This window comes from Notamacropus eugenii, chromosome 1 (genome assembly GCF_028372415.1).
Source record: "Notamacropus eugenii isolate mMacEug1 chromosome 1, mMacEug1.pri_v2, whole genome shotgun sequence".
NCBI classification, from domain to species: domain Eukaryota; kingdom Metazoa; phylum Chordata; class Mammalia; order Diprotodontia; family Macropodidae; genus Notamacropus; species Notamacropus eugenii.
In genome coordinates, this window is record NC_092872.1 from 262,477,297 (window position 1) to 262,498,902 (window position 21,606).

A 21,606-nucleotide genomic window follows, 5' to 3' on the forward strand; every position below is an offset into this window, starting at 1 on the left:
CTTCTAGTTTTCTTGACATTGAGTTGCCACAAATTTAGCACTGAGTTCTCCATCAGTTATGATTCCTTCTTATTGGATGTTGAATGATCATCTTTCTCCTCCCATTCTGTTTGTACATCACCCTAACTTTATGGCTTTTCCTTTGTTGACTGTTGCAAATTTTCCCTGCATATAGCTTGTTCACACACTTTTTTTTTTTTTGCATATTTTCTCCCACATTTAACTATGAGCTGGGATGATCTTTTGCCTTTCTTTGTATCCCCAGTCCTTAACACAAGACCTGACACAGTCAGAGAATAAATAATTTCTAACAGTTCACTGAAAATATCCTTTCTGCTATGTTTTTGAACTAGTTATACAGCATCCTTCAGCCTAATTAGTTTGATTCAGTATGAACCAACAAGCATTATTTAAGCACCTGCTCTGTATCTAATATTGGCTCACCCTCACAAGTGTTGGTTTTAGAGATGGAGGCATTCCACGATTTAAATCCATAGAACATCACTAGAAGAAAATAATTAGTAAAAAGTGTGGCTTCATTTCAGAGAGAAGCTTGGGGTCCTTAAAAGCCCAGCCTAGTGTCTCAAAGGCAACCCACCTCTTGTGGTCCTCAAGTTCAATTCAGAGTTCAGAACTGATAACTTTGTTATGAAGGAAATGGTGCCTTTTCAAGGAATAGCTTCAGTATTTGGACAGCTGCTCATGCTCAAACAGAGAACAAGAGTATTGTATCCCATCTGGCCTGAAAATCTGAATGTTATTATCATGCCTTGTGATTAATGAGAGGTAATGAATTTAGGCTACTACTATTAAGTATTTTTGTTTGGGGTCAGTTGGGATCTCCCATAAGAAGGCATATAGAGGCAGCTATAGGGCATACTGCATAGAACAATAGACTTGGAGTCAGGAAGACCTAAGTTAATTCCTGACTCAAACATTTACTCATTTGGGTAAGTCATTTAAACTCTCTCACCTTCACTTTTCCTATCTGTAGTATGGGGATAATAAAAACCTCTACCTCCCAGGAGTATGATGAGAATCAAATATGATAAAGCACTGTGTAAACCTTAAGGCACTAAATAAATGCCAGCAATTATTACTGTCATTAGCCACTTGTTACCTCTCTTGAACTATCATTCAATTAATAGTAATGACATTTACAGAACTCTAACATTTGCAAAGCATTTGACATGTATTATTTCTTTTCAACTTCACAATATTCCTGAGAGGTTATTAGCCCCATTAAGCAGATGAAGAAACTTAGCCAAATATAGGTATGGACAAAGTCTTAGATATAGAGTCAAAAGTCAGGGTTCAAACACTTCCCCTCCCTTAGAACACTGGTAAGGTTTCAACATCTCTGTGACTCATCTGTAAAATGGAAGTGATGCTTGTCCTCCCTCCCTCACAGAGAAGATACGAGGAAAGTGCTTTGCAAATCATAAAGCTTTATACAGATGAGAATTGTTATTAATAGCTTTTGTTAATTAACCAAGAAGTACATTCTGTGCTAAACAGGCTAAAAAGTATCTTTCCTCAAACTGGGAGGAGGGGCAAGAAATGGCTGAATGAAAAGGGCTGCCTTCTAGTTTGCCTTTTTAAACTCATAAAGAGTCCTACTTGGCTACTTCCTTGCTGTTTGACCCTGAGTGAAGTTCCTGCTTATCTCTGGGTCTCAGTTCTCCTATTAGAATACAAGAGAACTGGGGTAACTGATGTCTGCAGTCCCTTCTAGTTAATTTTATTTTTACTGCAAAAGACATTTAGCACATTCTACATTCTATGATGACAGGTTCCTAAGTTTGGGTCCATAAACTTTTTTTAACAAACACTTTGTTAATTGTTTTCTCTGAAACCCGATATATTTTCTTTGAAGCGCTTAAAAAATATGAGAAGGGGTCAATAGACTTTACCAGATATCCAAAGTGACCCATTATAGAAAGAAGGTTTTAAACCTTTATATTATAATAAGATTTGATCAGAGAACTTTTAGGGTAAATATGTGGCACAGTAGAGCAAGTATGGACCTGTTACTGGGAAGGTCTGAGTTTGAATCTGGCTTCAGATACTCCTAGCTGTGTGACCCTTGGAAAGCCACTAACCCTCTATTTGCCTCAGTTTTCTAGTTTGTAAAATGGTTAGAATAATAGCACTTATGTCCCAAGGATGATTGTGAATATAAAGTGAGATAATATTTACAAAATGTTTTGTGAACCTCAAATTATCTTTATTATTATCACTGTTATTACTATTATTATCAAGCTTAGAGGTGATCCAGTCCAAATTTGCCATTTTGTTGCTAGAGAAAACAGGCTTAGAGAGAGGAAGGGAAGGTCTTATCCCTAGGGAACAGAAATGCTAGGAATCATGGTAATGTTCTTTGACTCTAAATCAATATATTGTTTCAACTACATGTGGCTACTTGTAGTAATTTCCCAGGTCTATTTATCTTGGGAGTTTTTTGGAGGGGAGGTGGAGATAGTGAAGGATTTTCCCTTCCAGTACAAGACTTACAATCCTATGATTTTCTATTTGTGTTATGCTGTGAGTGTGTTTTTCTCATTAATGGAACATCACTCCTGGTGGCTGTTAGCATCTATCCAGGGTATAAAAACACAAATCAGAAGGGAGCATAAAGAATAAGAAACACTGGGAGGCATTCAGAGGGTCTTGAACTTCAGCTGGCAGAGCCAAATGGCAGTGAGTTCCAATGGCGAGAGCAGCAGCTCTTAAGAGGTGGAGGAGCTGGATTTAAATCCTGCCTCTCATACTGTCTTGTTCCATGCTGACAGCCAATAACTGGAGTTCTCTGTACCTCAGTTTCCTATTCTGTGATGCAAGATGGTTGAACTAGATGGTATCTGAGTTTCTTCCAACTCTCAATATTTGATCCCCAGAGACTGTTGATTTGGACCTCTTAGTTTTTCTACAATAATAATAGCTCATTTTAAGGTTTTCAAAATGCTTTGTAATAGGATTGTGATTTAGATGCCTCTATTATATCCTTTTTGCATAGATGAAAGAACTGAGACTTAGATTAAGAAATTTGCTCAGTGTTATACATATAGTTCAGTCGTTTCAGTCATGTTCAGTTCTTTATGATCTTGGTAAAGATAGTGGAGTGGTTTGTTATTCCCTGGTCCAGCTCATTTAACAGAAGAGAAAACTGAGATAAACAGTGTTAAGTGACTAGCTCAGAGACATAGATCTAGTAAATATCTGAGGCCAGATTTGAACTTAGGAAGATGAGTCTTCCTAAGTTCAGACTTAGATGTTCTATTCACTGCACCATTTCCCTGCCCATATAATACTTTGTTTTATTCCTCCTTTTTATACTTAATCTAAAGTGTATATTGTGTCTCTTTGTGTTGGTATCTTGAATTCCATTAGACTCTAAGCTTTTTGAGGCAGAGACAATGAGAAGGCACAGTGGATCAAGCACTGGACATGGAGTTAGGACCATGAGTTCAAATCTGACCTCAGATACTTAGAGTTAGGTGACTTTGGGCAAATCATATAATCTGTCTACCTCAGTTTCCCCAGCTGTAAAATGGGGGTAATTGTAGCACTTACCTTTCAAGGATTTTGTGAGGATCAAACGAGTTAATCTTCATACAGTGCTCCGAAAACTGTTAAGCACTCTAAATGCTTGGTAGCCATTGAAATCAAGAAGAATGCCTTATACGTTGTACTACATTCTCCTTTTCTAGCATAGTACTCAGAAAATAATAGTTTAATAAATTCTGATTAAGCAAAATATATAGGATTGAAAACCATGTCCTTAGCTTTCTAAGAATTTTTGTTTTGATATATCTCACCATGTTTCCCCACTGGGAATTCTTTACACCAATGAAATCACAGGGCAAGACAGTGTATGTATGCCATACTATTTTCCTTGTTCTGGGTTTTCTTTGGGCACCTCTTGGTATCAATTGAAATTGACGACTCTCCTTCAATTTGTAGTTTTTACAGGTTGCTTGGAGCACTGGGGGGTTAACATCCAGGGTGCGTCATAGTCAGAATTTGAATGCAGGTTTTCCTGACTTGAAGATCCTAAAGACATCCTACTGCAGTACCTTTCAAGATATATTGTCTGTTGAAACAATAGCAGTAGTCACATAGACATTGCTTCTTAAGGAAGTGACTTTCCAATTTGGGTGACATTAAAGACCTTAGAATAGCATGCCTAGTTTTGCCCTGGATCAATTGGCACTGAGTAGGAGAAAACATATGTCAATAAGTCACGGGTGCATTAATACCTGATGAGAAATGAATGTTAGGCACTGTGATTTCCTTTTTATATTGTTAATGTGACAAATGTCCTTCCAAAGTCCAGTCATGTAGAGTTATGCTTGCTTAAGGTGTAGATGCAAACCAAGGGGCTCTGTTCCATTATGGGTATATCAAAAGCAATGTAATAAAAAGGAGGAGTCAATAAATCTATGTATTTAGCATCAGTCTGGAAAGAGGATGATTTTTGTGCTGCTCTTTCATTTGGGATCAAAAGACCAACTGCTTGGTTTATTATTTATGTCTGGCATGCCTTACAGTGTGTGCAACTCATCTGAGTTATCGGCAATAAAGCAATGTGGTGTTAAGCTAATTTTGAAGGTATAAAATTATTTCCCAGTGAGGCAGTGATGAATCATGGCTAGTAAGCTAGTTAGGAAATCCTGGGTTCAAGTGTGGTGTCTGACTCACACTGACTTTGTGACCCTGGGCAAATGGCTTCATCTCTGTGTTCTGGGGGTAATTGTTTAAGACTGTAAATTGCTAGGAAGGTATCAGCCGGTATTGGAAGAGTTTTCTCTCCTGGGAATTCCCCATCCCAGTGAAGTCCCAGGTCCAATCCCTTTCACTATAATTTACAAGGAGCATTTTTAAAAAATCTCCTATGACAGCTGGGAATACGGTGCTGTTCTGGAGATGCTGGTATGCTTGATGCCAGTATTAAAGAGCAGGGCTTTGAAAAGAATCTGGGGTTTGGAGTCACAGGATGGGAATTGCATTTCCAGATCTCTGATAGTGTCTGAAATATAGTAAATGCTTCATAAGTTATTAACTTGTCAATTGAAGCACTAATCATCTATGTGTCCTTGGGCAAGTCCTTGTGCCTCAGTTTCCTTATTTGTAAAATGGGTGGTGTTGACTTGATGACTTAGAAGGACCCCTTCACTTCTACCATGATGGTCCTATATAGAAATCATAGGTTTTGTATTTAATCACTTGTCAATAGTTTATAATCTGGGGGATGTGGGTAAAGAGAGGCTCATGAAAGACAGAAGTGTGGAGAGATCCTCTTTGCCAATGGGGAAGCTAAGTGGTGCAGTGGTTACAGTTCTTGGCCTGGAGTCAGCAAGAACAGAGTTCAAATCTGACTTCTGATGTTTATTAACTATATGATGCCTTGTAATTCATTTAAATTTTTTGCCTCAGTTTCCTCATCTGAAAAACAGGGATAATAATAACAGCTAACTTAGGGTAGTTATAAGCATCAAACAAAATTATAAAGCACTTAACATGGGACCTGGCACATAGTAGGCACTTAATAAATGCTTATTTCCTTCTTCCTAATGGATATCACAAGAAGTTTATTGGTAAATATTGAGTTTTTGTAATAGAAGTAACTGACGTTACTGGTTGATAAAAAATTCTGGCTTCCAAAGGCCATCCATCAAGATCACAAACCACTGTATAGTCTTAGATAGTTGCCTGGTGCTCAGATAGTGAATTGTCCAGAATTAGCCTGATTTTAAGCATCAAAGGTGAGACAAGCCCAGATCACTCCATCCAGGCCCATTACTCTGTTTCCTAGGTCATCTGCCTCATCACTAGCAAAGACAAGTGAAGGAATCTCTGGACCCATTTACACTTGTGCCAAGTTCACAAGCTTTAGAGTGAGAGAAAGTTTTAGAGGTCATCTTGTCTAACCCCATCACTTTAGGGAAGAAGAAGCCACGACCCAGAGATATCACAGGGTTATAGGCCTAGAAGTAGAAGGAACTCCAGAGACCATCTAACTCACCTCCCCCCCCCACCTCATTTTGCAATTCCATCATTTTGCAGATGAGAAAATTGGAGACCAGAGAGGTCTTCACTTGCCCAAGATCACATAGTCAGCAAAGTCCAAGTCTTTGGACTCCAAAACCAGCACACTTTGTCTCTCCCTCCCCATCCCCACCCTGATGCAGCCCCCTTTAAGCTACTGAAGTTTCATACAATAGTAGCAGTTAGAGTAGAAAAATAAAGAGAGAAAACAAGGGAATTTAATTAACATTTATTTGTCCAGCCCTGTAACATGTTTGATACTGAATAAAACATGGAGAAAGACACAGTCACTGCTTAGTACAATTTAAGTATGCGTAATAGACCTCTGGGAAGTAATAAGCCAATTAAAAACGTAAAATAAACCACAGTCATATGAGATTCCAAGTATCTATTAGCATTCAGACCATGTACCCGCATTATATTCAGTCCCGTAGTAAGGAAACCTGGCCACATCTTCCCACTATGAATTAGATGTGGAATGCCAAGAGACCGAGTAGTATTATAATAATTCCCTCAATTCCCTACGACTCTTTGTTTCTCAATTTTGTAGGATTCTTTGGGTTTCTTTGTTCAGGTAGATTCAATATAGAAATATTTCTTCAAAATAAATTTGAGATACAATTTTCAGTTTTGAGATTTTTAACGAATGTCTACGTTTTCTTGCCTTCTTCACATAACAGCTGTTTTATGTTCTCTACCATAATATGGGAATAATGACTTACCTTTTGGTTTGTTTGCCTATTTTTAAGGTGGCCAATCTTGCTTGTTCCCTGTCTGCAAATGAAGATGGAATTAAAATAGTCAAGACAGCAGCCAGTCACATGGAGACATTGTGCCCACAGGTAGGGAGAGTAAATATTGAATGTCCTCAGGGTTAAAATTGCTGCAGAAACTATGTTCTTCACCCAAGAGTAAAACTAAGGTTGGTTTCTTGGAGCTTTATTCTAAGGAGTTGATGTCAGTGGGTGCACTTACTCTTCAAATATTATATACTCCCACTCAATACTGTTTTCCTTAAACCTGATAGGCCTTCTCAGTGAAGAAGGGTTCCTTCATTAGACCCCAAACCAAAGAATCTCATCATGGTTCCCATCTTTCCACTCTCTACTCTTATGTCAACCTGGTTGAGTCTTTCTCTATGATGGGCTTCCCTTTATCACAGTACACTTATACCCACACTATCCATCGTCCTCAACTCTATCCCTATTCTGGATTCTAGTCACTGTAGGATTTCCCTTTGGCCACCCATTCCAACCTTCCCACTATCTTTTCTACCTCTGGCACAGAGTTACTTTCTAAACCTCAGGTGAAATAATATTTAGTTACACAACTACTCTTTCCTATATTTCGTGTTTTATCTATAACTATGTCTTTATCTGCAATCTACATCGCATGTTCATGATTATGATGATTTGATATCTCTCTCCATAAATTCACTCTGCAATCCTATCATGCCTTAAAGGATGATTTTATGAGCTTTCAGACCCCCAAATTAAAAAAAAAAAGCAAAACAAAATGTTATCCAGTGATATATTACATATCACAAAATAGTAGAGTCCAGTTGAAGAGCAGAGAGCCTGACTTAATCATTCCCTTAGCCTCATTTTTCTCATCCACAAAATAGAATTAATCAAACATGCAGTGCCCACTTTATGGGGGTTTTCTGTAGCTTAAGGGACACTCAATTTTGTGACACTCAATTCACATGTCAAATCTTGTTGTCATTCTATGTAGAGGGGAAAAGATGGAAGAATCTTTGCTTTCCATAAAGCTCCTCAGGCCATCTCTGTTTCAGGGAGACTGATGTTCAGTCAGTCCCAAATAGCAATAACTTTCCAGATTCTGAGACCTTGTTCTCCCACTGTGTTGTTCCTTAGATACAAAAAAAAAATAAAATAAAAGGCTTATATAAATTGTTTTAAAAGGATATTCAGAAATAAGATGCTAATGCTTAAGCTCAACGCTCCCCTCTTGAAGCCCTTTTGTCAAAGAGTAGCAAAGGTCTTAAAAGATTACAGGAGCTTTCCTTGAACAGTTTTCAAAGCTAGTTTGACTGATTTGTGGAGATTACTCGAAGATGAAGGTATTAGAGTAAAGGGAATAACCTTCATAGGATCATAGATTTTGGGCTACAAGTGACCTTAGATTTCATCAGATTCCATCTCTGGATTTTAGAGGAGAACCTGCTCCCTGGACAGCTTATGTGATTTGGCCAACTACAAACACAGAGTAAATAGGAGAGGTGGGATATGAACCCAGGTCTCCAGAATCTAAAACTGTCTTGTTGTTAATTGCACTTAGCTGCAGATTTCTAAAACCTAAAGTCATTTGTGACTCCCTGAGGCATTCCATAGTTTATTCCTTCTGCAAGAAGCTTGTTCCAGTCCTTCCCGTATGAATCTTCTTTGTATATAATTATTTGCATGCTGTTTCTCCTTTTAGATAGTAAGCACCTTGAGGCCAGGGTCTATTTTCAAATTTATTCCTGTCTTCATCACTTAACACAATGTCTGGCACTTAGTAATTTCTTAATAAAGACATTTTGATTTAATTTGACTTGTAATATGCTCTCGGCACTGGAGTTACAACAACAAAAATCATCCTTGCCTTCAGGGATCTTATAGTCTACCAGGAAGACCAACACTTCAGTTTGATCCACTCATCTGGCAGTTGGGGAAGTGACCCAACTCCCAGAAGAGGTTTCTCCATGGTATAAAGGAGTCTGAGCTGTCTCTGATAAATATTTTTGATAGATTAATTAATTGATGAAATGTGAATTTTAATGGGTCTTTGCTATTACTTTCTTGGCCAGAAACAGCACTGCTACTTTATAAGAACCCCTGATTTGATTTAGATATAAAGTACAGCACTTTCAGGGATTACCCCAACAAGGACATTGGGCCATCTCATGCAGATAGAGAAATATCACCTGATTTGTGTGTTGCTGTGATCGAGGAACTGTCATCATTGAGTAGGGAGAGTACTTCATTTCCAAACCTCTTGTTCTCAGAAAACAAATTTGCTTGTTACCTTTCACATGCCATAGATGAAGATGGATGTGTCAGTATGCAGCTAAACTCTATGAGCTTGAAATAGTCTGAAGTAGCCATGTTCTTTAGATGTTCCAATGTTCTCTGCCTTTGGTGGTTTTCATATATTTTGTTTCCGTGATAATAGAGTCTTCAGAGAATGATAGATGGATAGACAGACACATGATATATAGATAAACAGACAATAAATAGATATTTAGATGATCGATAACCGATATAGGTTGATGATAGATGAATAGATAGCTTATAGAAAATAGATAGATAGCTATAATAGACAATAGATAGCTAGGTGATAGATAATAGACAAATAAATGATAGATTGATGATTGATTGATAGATTATAGACAATAGCTACGTGATCACTAGCTAGATGATAGATAAATAGATGATAGAGAGACAGATGATAGATAGATAGATAGATAGATAGATAGATAGATAGATAGATAGATAGAGTTTGTCAATGCTGAAAGTCAGTATGGTAATGAGTTCAGAGAGCCAGTCTTGGAAATAAAGCCTTGGGTTCAAGCCCTGCCTCTGACACTCACTGACAGTGTGACTCCAGGTAAGTCATAGCCCAGGCAGTTCTCAGACTGTATATCATACAGTAGTTGCCAGTGGCTCTCTGACTTATGGAATCAAATGCAAACCTCTATTGAGATTTTTCATCCCTTTTCCACCTGTCCCCAACCTTAGAGAAAGGGTTTTCCAGCTTTATTGGACATTATTTTCCTTCCTGCTCTCTCTGGTTCAGTCAGACTGGCTTTCTTGCTGCTTCTCACACATGATGCTCCATATTCCTCCTGAATACCTTTGCCTAGGCTGTCCCTCACACCTAGAATGCACTCCCTTATTATTTCTGCTACTTAGAACCAAAACTCAGATCAAGTCCCATCTTCTTCATGCAGCCATTCCTGATTCTATCGCTGCCTATGTCCTTTCCTCCAGATTGCCTTGCAATTATTTAATATACAGTTTGTATGGACTTGTATGATAAAATATAATCTCTTTGAGGACAGTGACTTTTTGATATCCCCAGTACTGAGCTGAGTGTCTCAGAGGTGCCTAAGAAATGTTTATCTAGTGGAAGACAAATGGAGGTGTTTTATCCCACTGGTGGTTCCCAACATCAATGAAATTATAGGTTCAAATCAACAAATATAAATAAAGATTAAAAAGAGAGAGAAAAAAGAAACCCATACAATTACACAAGGCTAGTAGAGTGCCTCCAGGAAGGTGTTGCCAAATTGTGGATTATGGTCTACTGGCCAATCACTTGTCTGCAACTACGTCCATATTCCTTAAAAGTAATTTTCTAGGACTGCTTGGGCTTACATTCCCCTGACAAAGCCTCTGAGACTCCATTTTCACTCCTGTCCATCATGGACATCAGTTAGGGACTTGAGCTAAGGATTTATTTTCCTGGCTAAGGGCAATTAGACATTGTGCATCATCTATAAAACAGAAAGATGAAAGTTTCTAGTAGTTCTTTTAAAACGTTGCTCTGATTTCATTAATTTTTGTTCAGAATGATCTTGTGTTTTGATCTTGTGTTAATATCTTCCAGAATTTTATGCCCCCTGATAGAATTTAGACTCTTTAGAGCAAAATTGCTTGTTCTTGTCTTTGTCTATTTAACTCAGTGCCTGGAATATCTTAAGTGCTCAATATTTTCTTGTTGATTGATTGATTAACATGTGCAAATATTCTCACTGACATTTTGTGCATCTAAATTAAAAGTAGTAATTATATATCCCCAAAGAAATCATAGCTAGCATATGTATAGCACTTTGCAAATGTTACATCACTTGTCCTTCACAAAGTCTGTGATGTAGGTGCTGCTATTTACATTTACAGTTGAGGAAACTGAGGCAGCAAATAATAAATTGGTTTGTCTAGGGCCATGCAGTTAATAAGTGTCTGAAGTCAGATTTGAGGTCAAGTTCAAAATCAACTGAATGTGAACTCAACTCAATCAGCTGCATCATCTAGTTGCCTCTAAAAAAGGATAATTTCAAGTAACAGTAACAAAAACAACACAGTACAATTTCTTTGCTGCCATTAATAATCAAGGAAGCAATAGCCGTACTGAGGAATCTTGGGTTGGTTAGGCTGTTTCTATTGTTACTTTAAAGATGAGGCAGAAATGAAATTGCTGGCAGCCTCGGGATGTTTCTCCAAATTGAGAAAGTCCGTGGCTGCTTCTCCTCAGAACTTTGTTTGAAGGTTAATATGAAAACAGACCTGTGACCATATGCCCTTCAAATCACTACAGGCTTCATAGCAATACCATCTCTCACCAAAGTCCCTTTCAAAAGACACATCCTTCAATTTATCTACTCTTTTGTTGTTACTCATCATTGTCATTTTCTGTAGCCCTGCAGACAAAATGAACCTGGGGTCTTGATTTCCTATGACTTTCTCCTTTTTATCCTTCATACTTGGTAATGCCAGTGACCTCAAAAATCCAGATTTAGTTTTTGAAGTCTTTTCCAGGCTATTACAGTGGGGGCAGAATGGTTTCCAATTGGAACTGAGAGGTCAGAGTTTTCAATTGAATCTGTGCCTGTTGAAGAACAAATGGATGAAGAGGTAGATTTAAAACATATATTTGTGAATAACTTTGAAGAAAGCTAGTTTTGTTGTAGATTGACTTGACTCCTTTAAGAAGCCTGTTTGTCTATTGAGGCATTCTCTGAAAGATGACTCCTTGAAAGAGAACTGGGAAAGACACAGAGACTGATTGTGGCCTCCAATAGTGAAGGGTCATGGTTCAGATGGAGAGAAATGGTAGAGTGAAAGACCTGAGAATGGATACAAGACTGGTTGTCTCAAATGGAAGGGCAAGTTAAAGTAGCAGAATGAGAGAGTAGGTCAAAACAGTAGGGGACAGGATGCCGATAGCACCATGGAGCTAGCTAGATGTCCTAGCTAGAGCTAGTGCTTCAGTAGATAGAGCCCTGGGCCTGGAGTTAGTAAGATCTGAATTCAAATTCAGCTTCAGACCCTGTGTGACCCTTGGTAAGTCACTTAACATCTATCCATCTCAGTTTCTTCAAATTTTAAGTGGGAATACTAGTAGAACCTATTTTGCAAGGTTGTTGTGAGTATAAAATGAGGTAACATGTAAAGTTCATAGCACACTGCCTGACCCATAGTAGGCATTATAGAAATGTACATTTTTTCCCTTCCTTCCTTCCTGGTTCAACATTTTAATTTTACAGGGAGGGAAGCTGAAAACTAGAAAGAAGAAATTATTTGTCCAAGGTCACACAGTGCAAAAGATCCTGAGAAGTACCAAAGTTTAGTGTTGAATTTAAGACTTTTTTTCTTATTTTTTACTTATTCAGTCTATATTATATCACATGACATTTTAAAAAGTGAGTTTTTAGAAATTCTTTTGTATATGTATATATACATATACATATACAAAAGAATTTCTAAAAATTCTTATATATATATGCATGTATATATATATATATATGTATAAGGTATTTCCTCCCCATTACATTGTAATCATGTAAACACAGATTACTGCTAAGTGTAACTAGTGTTGACTATCTGGATTTCATTTTAATTTTATGCTGTAAGAAGATATAATGATGTTTTCCACTCTACCCCATTAAGGGCATTACTAATCATTTTTTGACAGACCTCAGAGATAAAGTGTACATATATCTTTATCTATCAATTGATTGATCTGTCAATATGGATATATGTGTGTATATATAAACACACACAAACATATTTACATGTAGGTATATATATGTATAAATACACATGCAATATAGCACATTAAGCACTTCTATTTCCATATCTGCATTTCTACACACATACATATATACATATATGTATATGTATACATGTATACAAACACATACATATATACACAATGCATCAGTAAAGAAATTATTTTAAATCCCAAACCTTGGGCATTGGGTTTGATGCCCTTAATAGGACACAATGTACATCCTTTTCAGGGATATCCATTTTCTCTAACACTCTGATCAGGAAACATACAAGAAGGCTGGCAATATGAACAAAATTTCTACTCCTAAATCCAGGCATTCCATTGACTTCCTGGGCAAATTACTAAATCGATCATATTCCCACTTCTTCACACTTGACTGATTCTCAAAGGAGCATAGACTTTCTCCATTTTCTCCTTGCTGCTGTAGATTGTAAAGAAAATCCCCCAATAAGTCTTCTCCCTAACTCTGCATCAAGTTTCCTGAATATTTTTAATGCCTTTTAACCCTCAGGAGACTTGGTTCTTATTGTATCATGGGCTTTGTAACCTTTACCAGCAAGAAATTTTAGTTGGACTTTTATTCATTTATAGAGACTGATTTCCCCATAATTTCTATTGGCAAGATTCCCTCAATAAGCCCTTAGGCCAAGGAAGGTGAGTGACTTCTCCAAGGTCACTTAGCAAACTAGCAGCAGAGGAGAGAGAAGAAAACAGTCTTAAGAATTATCATTCCTTATGTTAGTTTATTGAACAACTATTTCCCAAATTTTAAAGGGAGACCTCGTATTGCTTTGTGGCTAAATCATTTTTGAGAGTTTACTTGTCTGATTTCAATTTTAAAAAGTCAATTTAAAATAAAATAAAAAAACATACAGCAGAATTTAAGTGCAAGTAGGGGTGCAGTGGATAAATCACTGGGCCTGAAATCTTCATGGATTCAAATCCAGTCTTGGAGACTAGCTATATGAACCTAGGCAAGTCACCTCACCCTGTCTGCCTCAGTTTCTTCATCTGTAGAAACTGAACTAGAGAAGGAAATGGGAAACCACTCTAGTATCTTTGCCAAGAAAACCTGAAATGGGATCTTAACAAGTCAGACACAACTGAATAACAACAAATAGCAGGATTTTGGTGTCTTGAATCCCTCAGACATTCTGGTTGAATCTATGGATTCTTTCTCAAAATATTTTTAAATGAATAACATGAAATGGATAGAATTATAAAAGAAGTCAATTATATTGAAATAAAGATGTACCTTTTTTCTGATTCCAGTTCATAGACCCCTTTTAAAGCTATTCATGGACCCTTTGGGGATCCACAGATGCCTCATTAAGAGCCTTTTTTCTATGATTAGTGAGTCAGAAACAGGGATAGAAAAATACTGTTTAGAGATCAATGCAATTTTGCTGTGCTTCTTTGTGATAACAGGATTTATATCTCAAAAGAAAGTTAGAATTTATTTAGACAGAATATTACATGATTTCAGAATTGAAAGAGAACTCAGAAGACTTCTAATCCAAGTCAAGTCTAAAAAGGAATTCTCAGAATCTGGCCATTTAGCTTTGCTTACAAGCCTCAAGTTTTACATATGGATAACTTGAAAAAGTTAGGTTGTTAAGTTCTGAATGCTTCTTCTGTCAAAGCCAAAGAAATCAAATCCGTGCAACCACTTCATTTTATAAAAGGAAAAACTGAGGGGCCATTTCTTCTCAGCGCACAGTGGTTAGCTGGTTTGTTCCAGGTCCCACCATGAATTAGGGAGTTGGCCCATTTTCACTCCTAGGCTTTAGTCCAATTCCAGGTTTCTTACAGTGTACCACAGCTACCAGTGGTTGCCTGAAGAAAATGCTACATTTATGTAATGAGTGGCATTTTGAGCCAAATATTTTTACTCTGTTGAGCCTTTGCTTTTATTTTTTTATATCTGTAATTAGGAAAATAAGGAGTAAATAAATGCAAAAGACCATTTATGACCTTAGAAGTTGATATACTAGGGAGTCAGATCCATATCTATGCCCTGCTCTGCAGGGAGAGGATATAATGGATGTATGCCTGTAATTAGGGAACAATTAGTAGAGTCTGAGGGAGAGAACCTTTCTGGGGAAAGAAAATATTCTGGATCGACCAGAAGCCAGTGTCCTGACTCCATGAGAATGTAGGATCAAGGACTCCATTTGGCTTCCTATTTGTTGATGAGAATGCAAAGTGAGGACTATCATTCTTTTATCGATGACACTGCTTTAACTGTCTTCAGTAAGCTGTCAAGAGCCACTAAATAATAATTATGAACTCTAAGCTCTCCCAGATGAGTCCTATAAACCTTGACTGTGAAGGCAGAGTAGTCAATGTTCTTTTGAATGACTGCATGGTTGGAGTTACTTGTTTACTCTTTGTATAGAAGATTTATCATGGCTGAATACTACCATTCACCATGGAAAGGTCTGCTTTCTCCTGGAGAAACAGCTAAGTTTCATATTTCATGGTATTCAAATATGTAAGGATAGCAAAAATTCTAGTTATCACTGGGGGAGATAAGAAGGGTCAGTCAAATAGTTCTGAATTCAATGGGAACCAGTCATGTCAAGTTCCTTATTCTGATTCCAGATCTGTTCTTTACTATATACATGCCCTTTGGGTGAATCTCCTACCCTCTCTGGACTTTTGTTTCCTCCTTTGTAAAATGAAGAAGTTGGTCAAATGGACCTCTGAAATCTTCCAGAAGGTAACTATGCTCCTATCAAAAGAGATATTGGGGACTTCTTTGGCAAAGCAGAATTCATATAACACAAGATGTTCCCAAAGTCTTAGATTAAGGCAACTTTGACATAATCTGAGGCAACTCAAGGTTTTAAGCCAGGATGCAGTCTCACAATTAATTAGGACAAAATACAAAACTCTGCACACAGAAGTCATTTAATAAATGTTGGCCAGTTGATTTTGTTCTGTCAGGAGGAGAGGACGGGCAACTTATGAACTCTAGTACAAATCTACTATAGTTGATATATCTAAAGATATAGATAAATAAATATACACCCTCATAAACACATATACACATAAGCATGCATGCCCATACTCATACACATATACGCATATACAAAATACACACAAGTACACATATACATATATGCACCCCCTTATATATGCATATATACATACATATATGTACATATGTACACATACATACACATACATATACATTCCTGCACACACACTTTAAAATAGCTATCTATGCCTCATTTTTCTCCCCATTTTTTTCAGATGAGGATTGAAACAAACAGAGGTTAAGTGGCTTTCACAGGGTCACACATCTAAAAAATATCTGAGGCTGGATTTCAACTCAGGTCTTCCTGACTCCAGGCCTGGCTCTCTATCCACTTTCCCCCCTAGCTTCCTCTATTTGGACATGCACAGATAATCTATGGGTTTGGGGATAAATCCTTAAGAAGTTTTCTGATTAAATGAAATTAAATGACTTGCCCATGGTAATACAATGAGTATGCAATAAAGACAAGACATGAACATAGGCTTATGATTATCAATTTTAGCCCTCACAAGTTTAGATTAATAGCTTCACATTGACCTTGGAAGAGATTCCTAAAGTCTTTGAATCCCAGTGATCATTTATCTTGACCAGAGCCCCATGAGTTAACTAAAGTAGGTATGATTTCCCTCATGTTAATGAAGAGGAAATGGATGTTCTGAAAGGTCAAGGGTTATTCCAAGAATATTCTGTTTTTGTTACATACTCATTCTGTGACTCTGCACAAGGTGATAAATGGTAAGACTCTGAATGCTCTTGGCTTTGTTCTATTCAAAATGTTATCAATGCTGACAAAGACATCAGATCTATTTGATCATGTTTGGAGATGATGGCCAACTGAGAAGGATGGCAAATATGATGGGTGACAGAATCAAGACTTACAATGATCTTATGTCAAGATGGCTTGGAGTGAAGGGACAAAAATCATTGAAACACTCTTCAGCAGGGATAAATGTCAAGTCTTGCATTTTGGCTCAGAAAAATCTATTGTGAAATTAATGAGTGGCAGAGAGATGGTTTAGTATTGGTTCACAGAGAAGAGATCCAAGTGGTTTCATAGTTACTAGGGCAAGCACAGCATAGAAAGGTTTGGGAGGCTAACACAGGAAGGAAATGAATCCTGGAGCACAATGAGATTTCTGTCCTCTTAAAAGCATTGTTTCCAAGCAAGAGTTGGGCAGGGGAAGAAAGACATAGGTGAACGAGGCTGTCATATTCCACTACCAATAACAAAAGGGATGAAACTTATAAGGGCAGAATTGTCCCTCTGGATTTGCCATTTGGGATTTACTGTCCTAGTTACAGCTCTGAGATTTTGAGCTTGGAAGGAGTAGACCATTGTGCTGTGAATATAGAGTATGTGGAGAAGTAATGGGAAATCAGTTTGGAGACTTAGACTGAAGTCACATTTTGAGGATCATTAAATGCTGTGGCATTCAAGCAGAGTTTGAATTTGGTTGTAAAAGCAATAGAAGTCTGCCAAGCTTAGAGGCCTGTATTGGGCTACCCGAGTCTTTCTTACCTGTCCCAGGTCTTCGGTTGGCCAAACCGGATAAACGTATGAGAGAAAGGACGTTCCAGAGTCGAACAGGGGTTGAGCTTTATTTCAGGGTCTGGGTTACAAGTGCAGGGGGGTCTTCCTTAGGAGGAAGAGGGGGAGATTTCCTAAGGAGGCTAAGCTTAAGGGATTGGAAATAGAAGTACAAGTGGGGAGAGAGGGGGAGGGGAGAGAGGAAAGAAAAGAAGCGGAGCCCTACTGTCCTCTTTGGCTCCACACGTGCTAAGAGAGCTTTCCGGCTTCCTCAATCCTACTTAATCTTCAGCCACACAGTTTGCATCTCAATACCGTGCTGTTAGGTAACTAGGTATGCTCCAATCCGGGACAACCTCGAGGGCAGGGAGACTCCACCCATCACGTATCTCCCGGGGAGAGGCGGAAATACCCGAGCTAGCCGAGCTAGCTCAGTCTGACCTTCTCGAATCCCCGCTGTTCATGGAGGGCCTCGTAAGACTCTAAGATTTAGAAGTCCCACTTTTACCCGCCCGAGACTGTCCACACGGAATTGAGCTTCCAATCCCAACATATCCCCTTCTTTGTTATGCGCGGAGCGCACCTGGCTCTAGAGCAAACAGTGGCTGGAGGGTGAGTGGATTAGGAAGGCCTTTAGCATATGAGTACCTTACAACAACACTTCATTCACACAGAAATCTGCAGCTAGCACAACTGATGAAGGGAGGCATCAAATAAAACAAAGATGAAACTAAATGGCTGAGTTACAACAGGGGAAGTGCAATCAACTAATCCCAAAGCATATTTTAAGAGGAGCAGCTGGTGTAGGCGCCTTACATCATCACTCCCTTAATCTTGCAAATGGATCTATACAGGTGGAAAATTGGTCACCTCCTCCCCACCCAAGTGTCCTGGGTTTGTGATATCAAAGTCCTCATTCAGCTGGCGAAAAAAGGATGCCTAGATTGAAGCTGTCAGCAGCAGGCTCAGGTGGTGTATGATCCTTCTCCGGGGTCTCTGGGCTCTCCGTCTCCTGCGTCTCCGCCGTCTCCGACATCGGTTCCCACCTACGGATCCTTCTAATGGGAATCCACGCATCACCTTTTCCTGTGGAGACACAAACATACCCTGGACCCCATATTAGTATCTTAAAATGTTTCATAGCTGGAGTAGTATGTGAGTTTCTTGAGATATGCAAAAAATTGTGTGTATACACAGCTGTATCAAGCTCTGATTGTGTTAGGCGACCTTTTCCCCTTCTTTGTTTAGCGAGGATCGCCTTCAAGGTGAGATTGGCCCTTTCCACTATGGCCTGGCCTTGTGGATTGTAGGGGATTCCTGTAACATGTCGAATCCCTAGATCGCGGAGGAAGTGTGTAAGGGTTTGAGAAGTATAGGCAGGGCCGTTATCTGTCTTTATTTCTAAAGGTAAGCCTGAAACAGAAAAAGAGTGCCAAAGATGTTGAATTACTTTAGCACTTGATTCACCTGGCTGTAAAGTCACCATAAGGAATCCGGACCATGTGTCAACTGTCACATGTATGCACTGGCCCTTAAGATGGGTGACATCCATTTGCCAAATTTCATTGGGTGCCAAGCCACGAGGATTGACACCCTGGTCTAGAGATGGGTGGAATGGGATACATTGGAGACAGCTCTTAACAATTTTTCTGGCCTGTTCCTGAGTTATCCCATATAATTTGCAGAGGGCTTCTGTGGCTAGGTGGAACCTATCATGAGCCTTTTGGGCCCTTTCTTGTGGTTCCACAGTGTGCCCTACCAGGTATAGTGAATTGTCTGCTATTTGATTTCCTTCAAAAATTGGTCCTGTGCCATTTGTATGTGAGCGCACATGTAAAACATAAAAAGGGTGTGTTCTGTTATTAATGGTGGTCAATAGCCGCTGACACTGTGAAAAAATATTGGACCGATAATCTACAATAGAGTCCTCAATCCGTGAAATTAATAAAGATGCATACTGACTATCAGTGATAATATTAATGGGTATGTCACTATATATTTGGAGAGCTTGGATTATAGCTTCCAATTCGTTCTGTTGAGTAGAGGTGTAGGGTGTGTTAACTATATATATCTCTTGGGAGGCCGAATTATAAATAGATGCCTTGTGATGTTTCGTGGCATCTGTAAAAATGTTAGGCCCTTCTACTGGGTTTGGTGAGTACCTTTTCACTGGTGCTGGGGCCCACTGTAATAATTCTTTGAATAGGAAAGTCGAATTTGGTTTCATCTGGGCCCAGTGGAGTATAGTGGCCCAAGAAACATGATTCTGAGCTAACTCTTCTACATCCTTAGTGGTGAGTGTAGCATAAAGAATTGGCTGTTTTTGGTATATGTGGGTGGCTCTTCTTACTGCCTCTAGTGCTAACCGTCCTAGAAATTCCCACTTGTTTAGTAAACTGCTTCCTGTTTTACTTAAATATACCCACTCTAGGGGCTTCTCTTTTTGGTGTATGATGGCATAGGGAGGTGTGGTGGAGATAATAGATACCTCCAGATCTCCTCCTGGATCCCACCGAAATGTGGTGGACTCTAAAAATTGTTTTTTTATTGCCTCTATGGCCTTGGCTGCTTCAGGAGTCAATGTTCGTGGGGAATTTAAAGCAGAGTCTCCTGTCAATAGTGAATATAAAGGTTGCATGAGAGATAAAGGTATAGGCACCTTTGATCTTATCCATTGGATAGCTCCTACTAGTTTCTGAGCATCATTGAGTGTTTGGATCTTTATATCCCATTTTGGGGGTTCCGGCCAAATGATGGTGCCCTGTATCTGATATCCCAAATATTTGTAATTGGGTCCTCTCTGTATCTTTTCAGGAGCAATAACTAATCCTAGTCCTAAAAGGTTCCTTTCTACTGCTTGGAAACACTTCTCCAGTTCCTTGAGCTGAGGTGCAGCTATAAGGATGTCATCCATATAATGGATGATTTTGCATTGGTATTGCTGTCTGGGGCTTTCTAAGGCTTGATTAACATACCACTGGCAGATGGTGGGGCTGCAACTCATACCTTGGGGCAATACCTTCCACTGATACCTCTTTGCAGGTCCTTCGTTATTGGGGTGAGGTATTATAAAAGCAAACCGAGGACAATCTACTTTGTTTAAAGGAATGGAAAAAAAACAATCCTGAATATCAATGATTATAAGTGACCAACCCTCCGAGATGGCATTAGGAGAAGGGAGACCTGGTTGCAGGGCTCCCATAGGCATGAGAGACTGATTTACCTTCCTTAGATCTGTAAGGAACCTGAATTTCCCGGATTTTTTCTTTATAACAAACACAGGAGCATTCCAGGGTGACTTTGATGGTTCTATATTTCCTTTTTCTAATTGCTCCTTAACCAATAGTTGTAGTGCCTGGAGTTTTTCTGGAGTCAGGGGCCATTGCTCCACCCAAATCGGGGTGTCTGACTTCCAATTCAAGGGTGGGGACTCCAGTGCAACTGCAATGGCCCTTACTAAAAATTTGATAACCTCATCCCAAGGTGGCTAATAGCCATTCCGGCAATCAAGACATAATCGGCGGCCAAGTACTGTAATTGATTTCCTGTAGCCTCAAACTGCCCCGTTCCTGTAAATTGCTCATAAGCCTGGGGGGCCTGAGCCCCTAGCTCACCGGTAGTGCTCTTTACCCTCTGAGAAAATTCTGATACCCAAATCACATTCTGCCCCGGGGTAAGGCAGGCTCTAGCTAAGCTCTTCCAGTCATTAGGAGTCAGAACGAACTGACCACTGAGAGTTTCAAGCATGGCTATGACAAAGGGTGAATTAGGGCCATGCTTGGTACAAGCCTCTTTAAGAGTCGCCACTCTTTTCCACTCTATGGGTATGTGGCTCCTCCGAACCCCACTGGGGACACTGGGGTCCGCTATTTCTAACACAGAAAATGTCCCTACATCTTCTCCATTCTCTATAGCCTTTCTTATTCCTTTTTCCAAACTGGACTGTGGCCCTGAACTGTCTGACCAATGGAGCATGTTATAAGGAGGCGCGGAGGGAAGGCACGGCGTATTCTCCCCTGCCTTGCCTTTTCCATCCGCTAGATGGAGCTCCGAGTCTATTTTTTCTTTACGCTCCTTAACTTTCCGCTTAACTTTCTGCTTGCCTGGACTCTCCGTCCCTCCCGTGTTCTCCCCTCCCCTGTCTCCGCTTCCACTCTCATTCCAATCCCGCCCTGGCCTCTCCGGCCCT

At 39.2% G+C, this 21,606-nt stretch overlaps 1 protein-coding gene across 3 annotated transcripts in view; it reads left to right on the plus strand.

Annotated features, from left to right (window-relative positions):
• Nucleotides 1-21,606, plus strand: part of CTNNA3 (catenin alpha 3) — a 1,968,199-nt gene that overhangs the window by 1,193,382 nt on the left and 753,211 nt on the right. For all 3 annotated transcript variants that reach the window (XM_072628814.1, XM_072628812.1, XM_072628815.1), the window contains one exon: nt 6,798-6,890. In XM_072628814.1, coding sequence (XP_072484915.1) covers nt 6,798-6,890 — 93 coding nt within the window. The remainder of the gene's footprint in view (nt 1-6,797; nt 6,891-21,606) is intronic.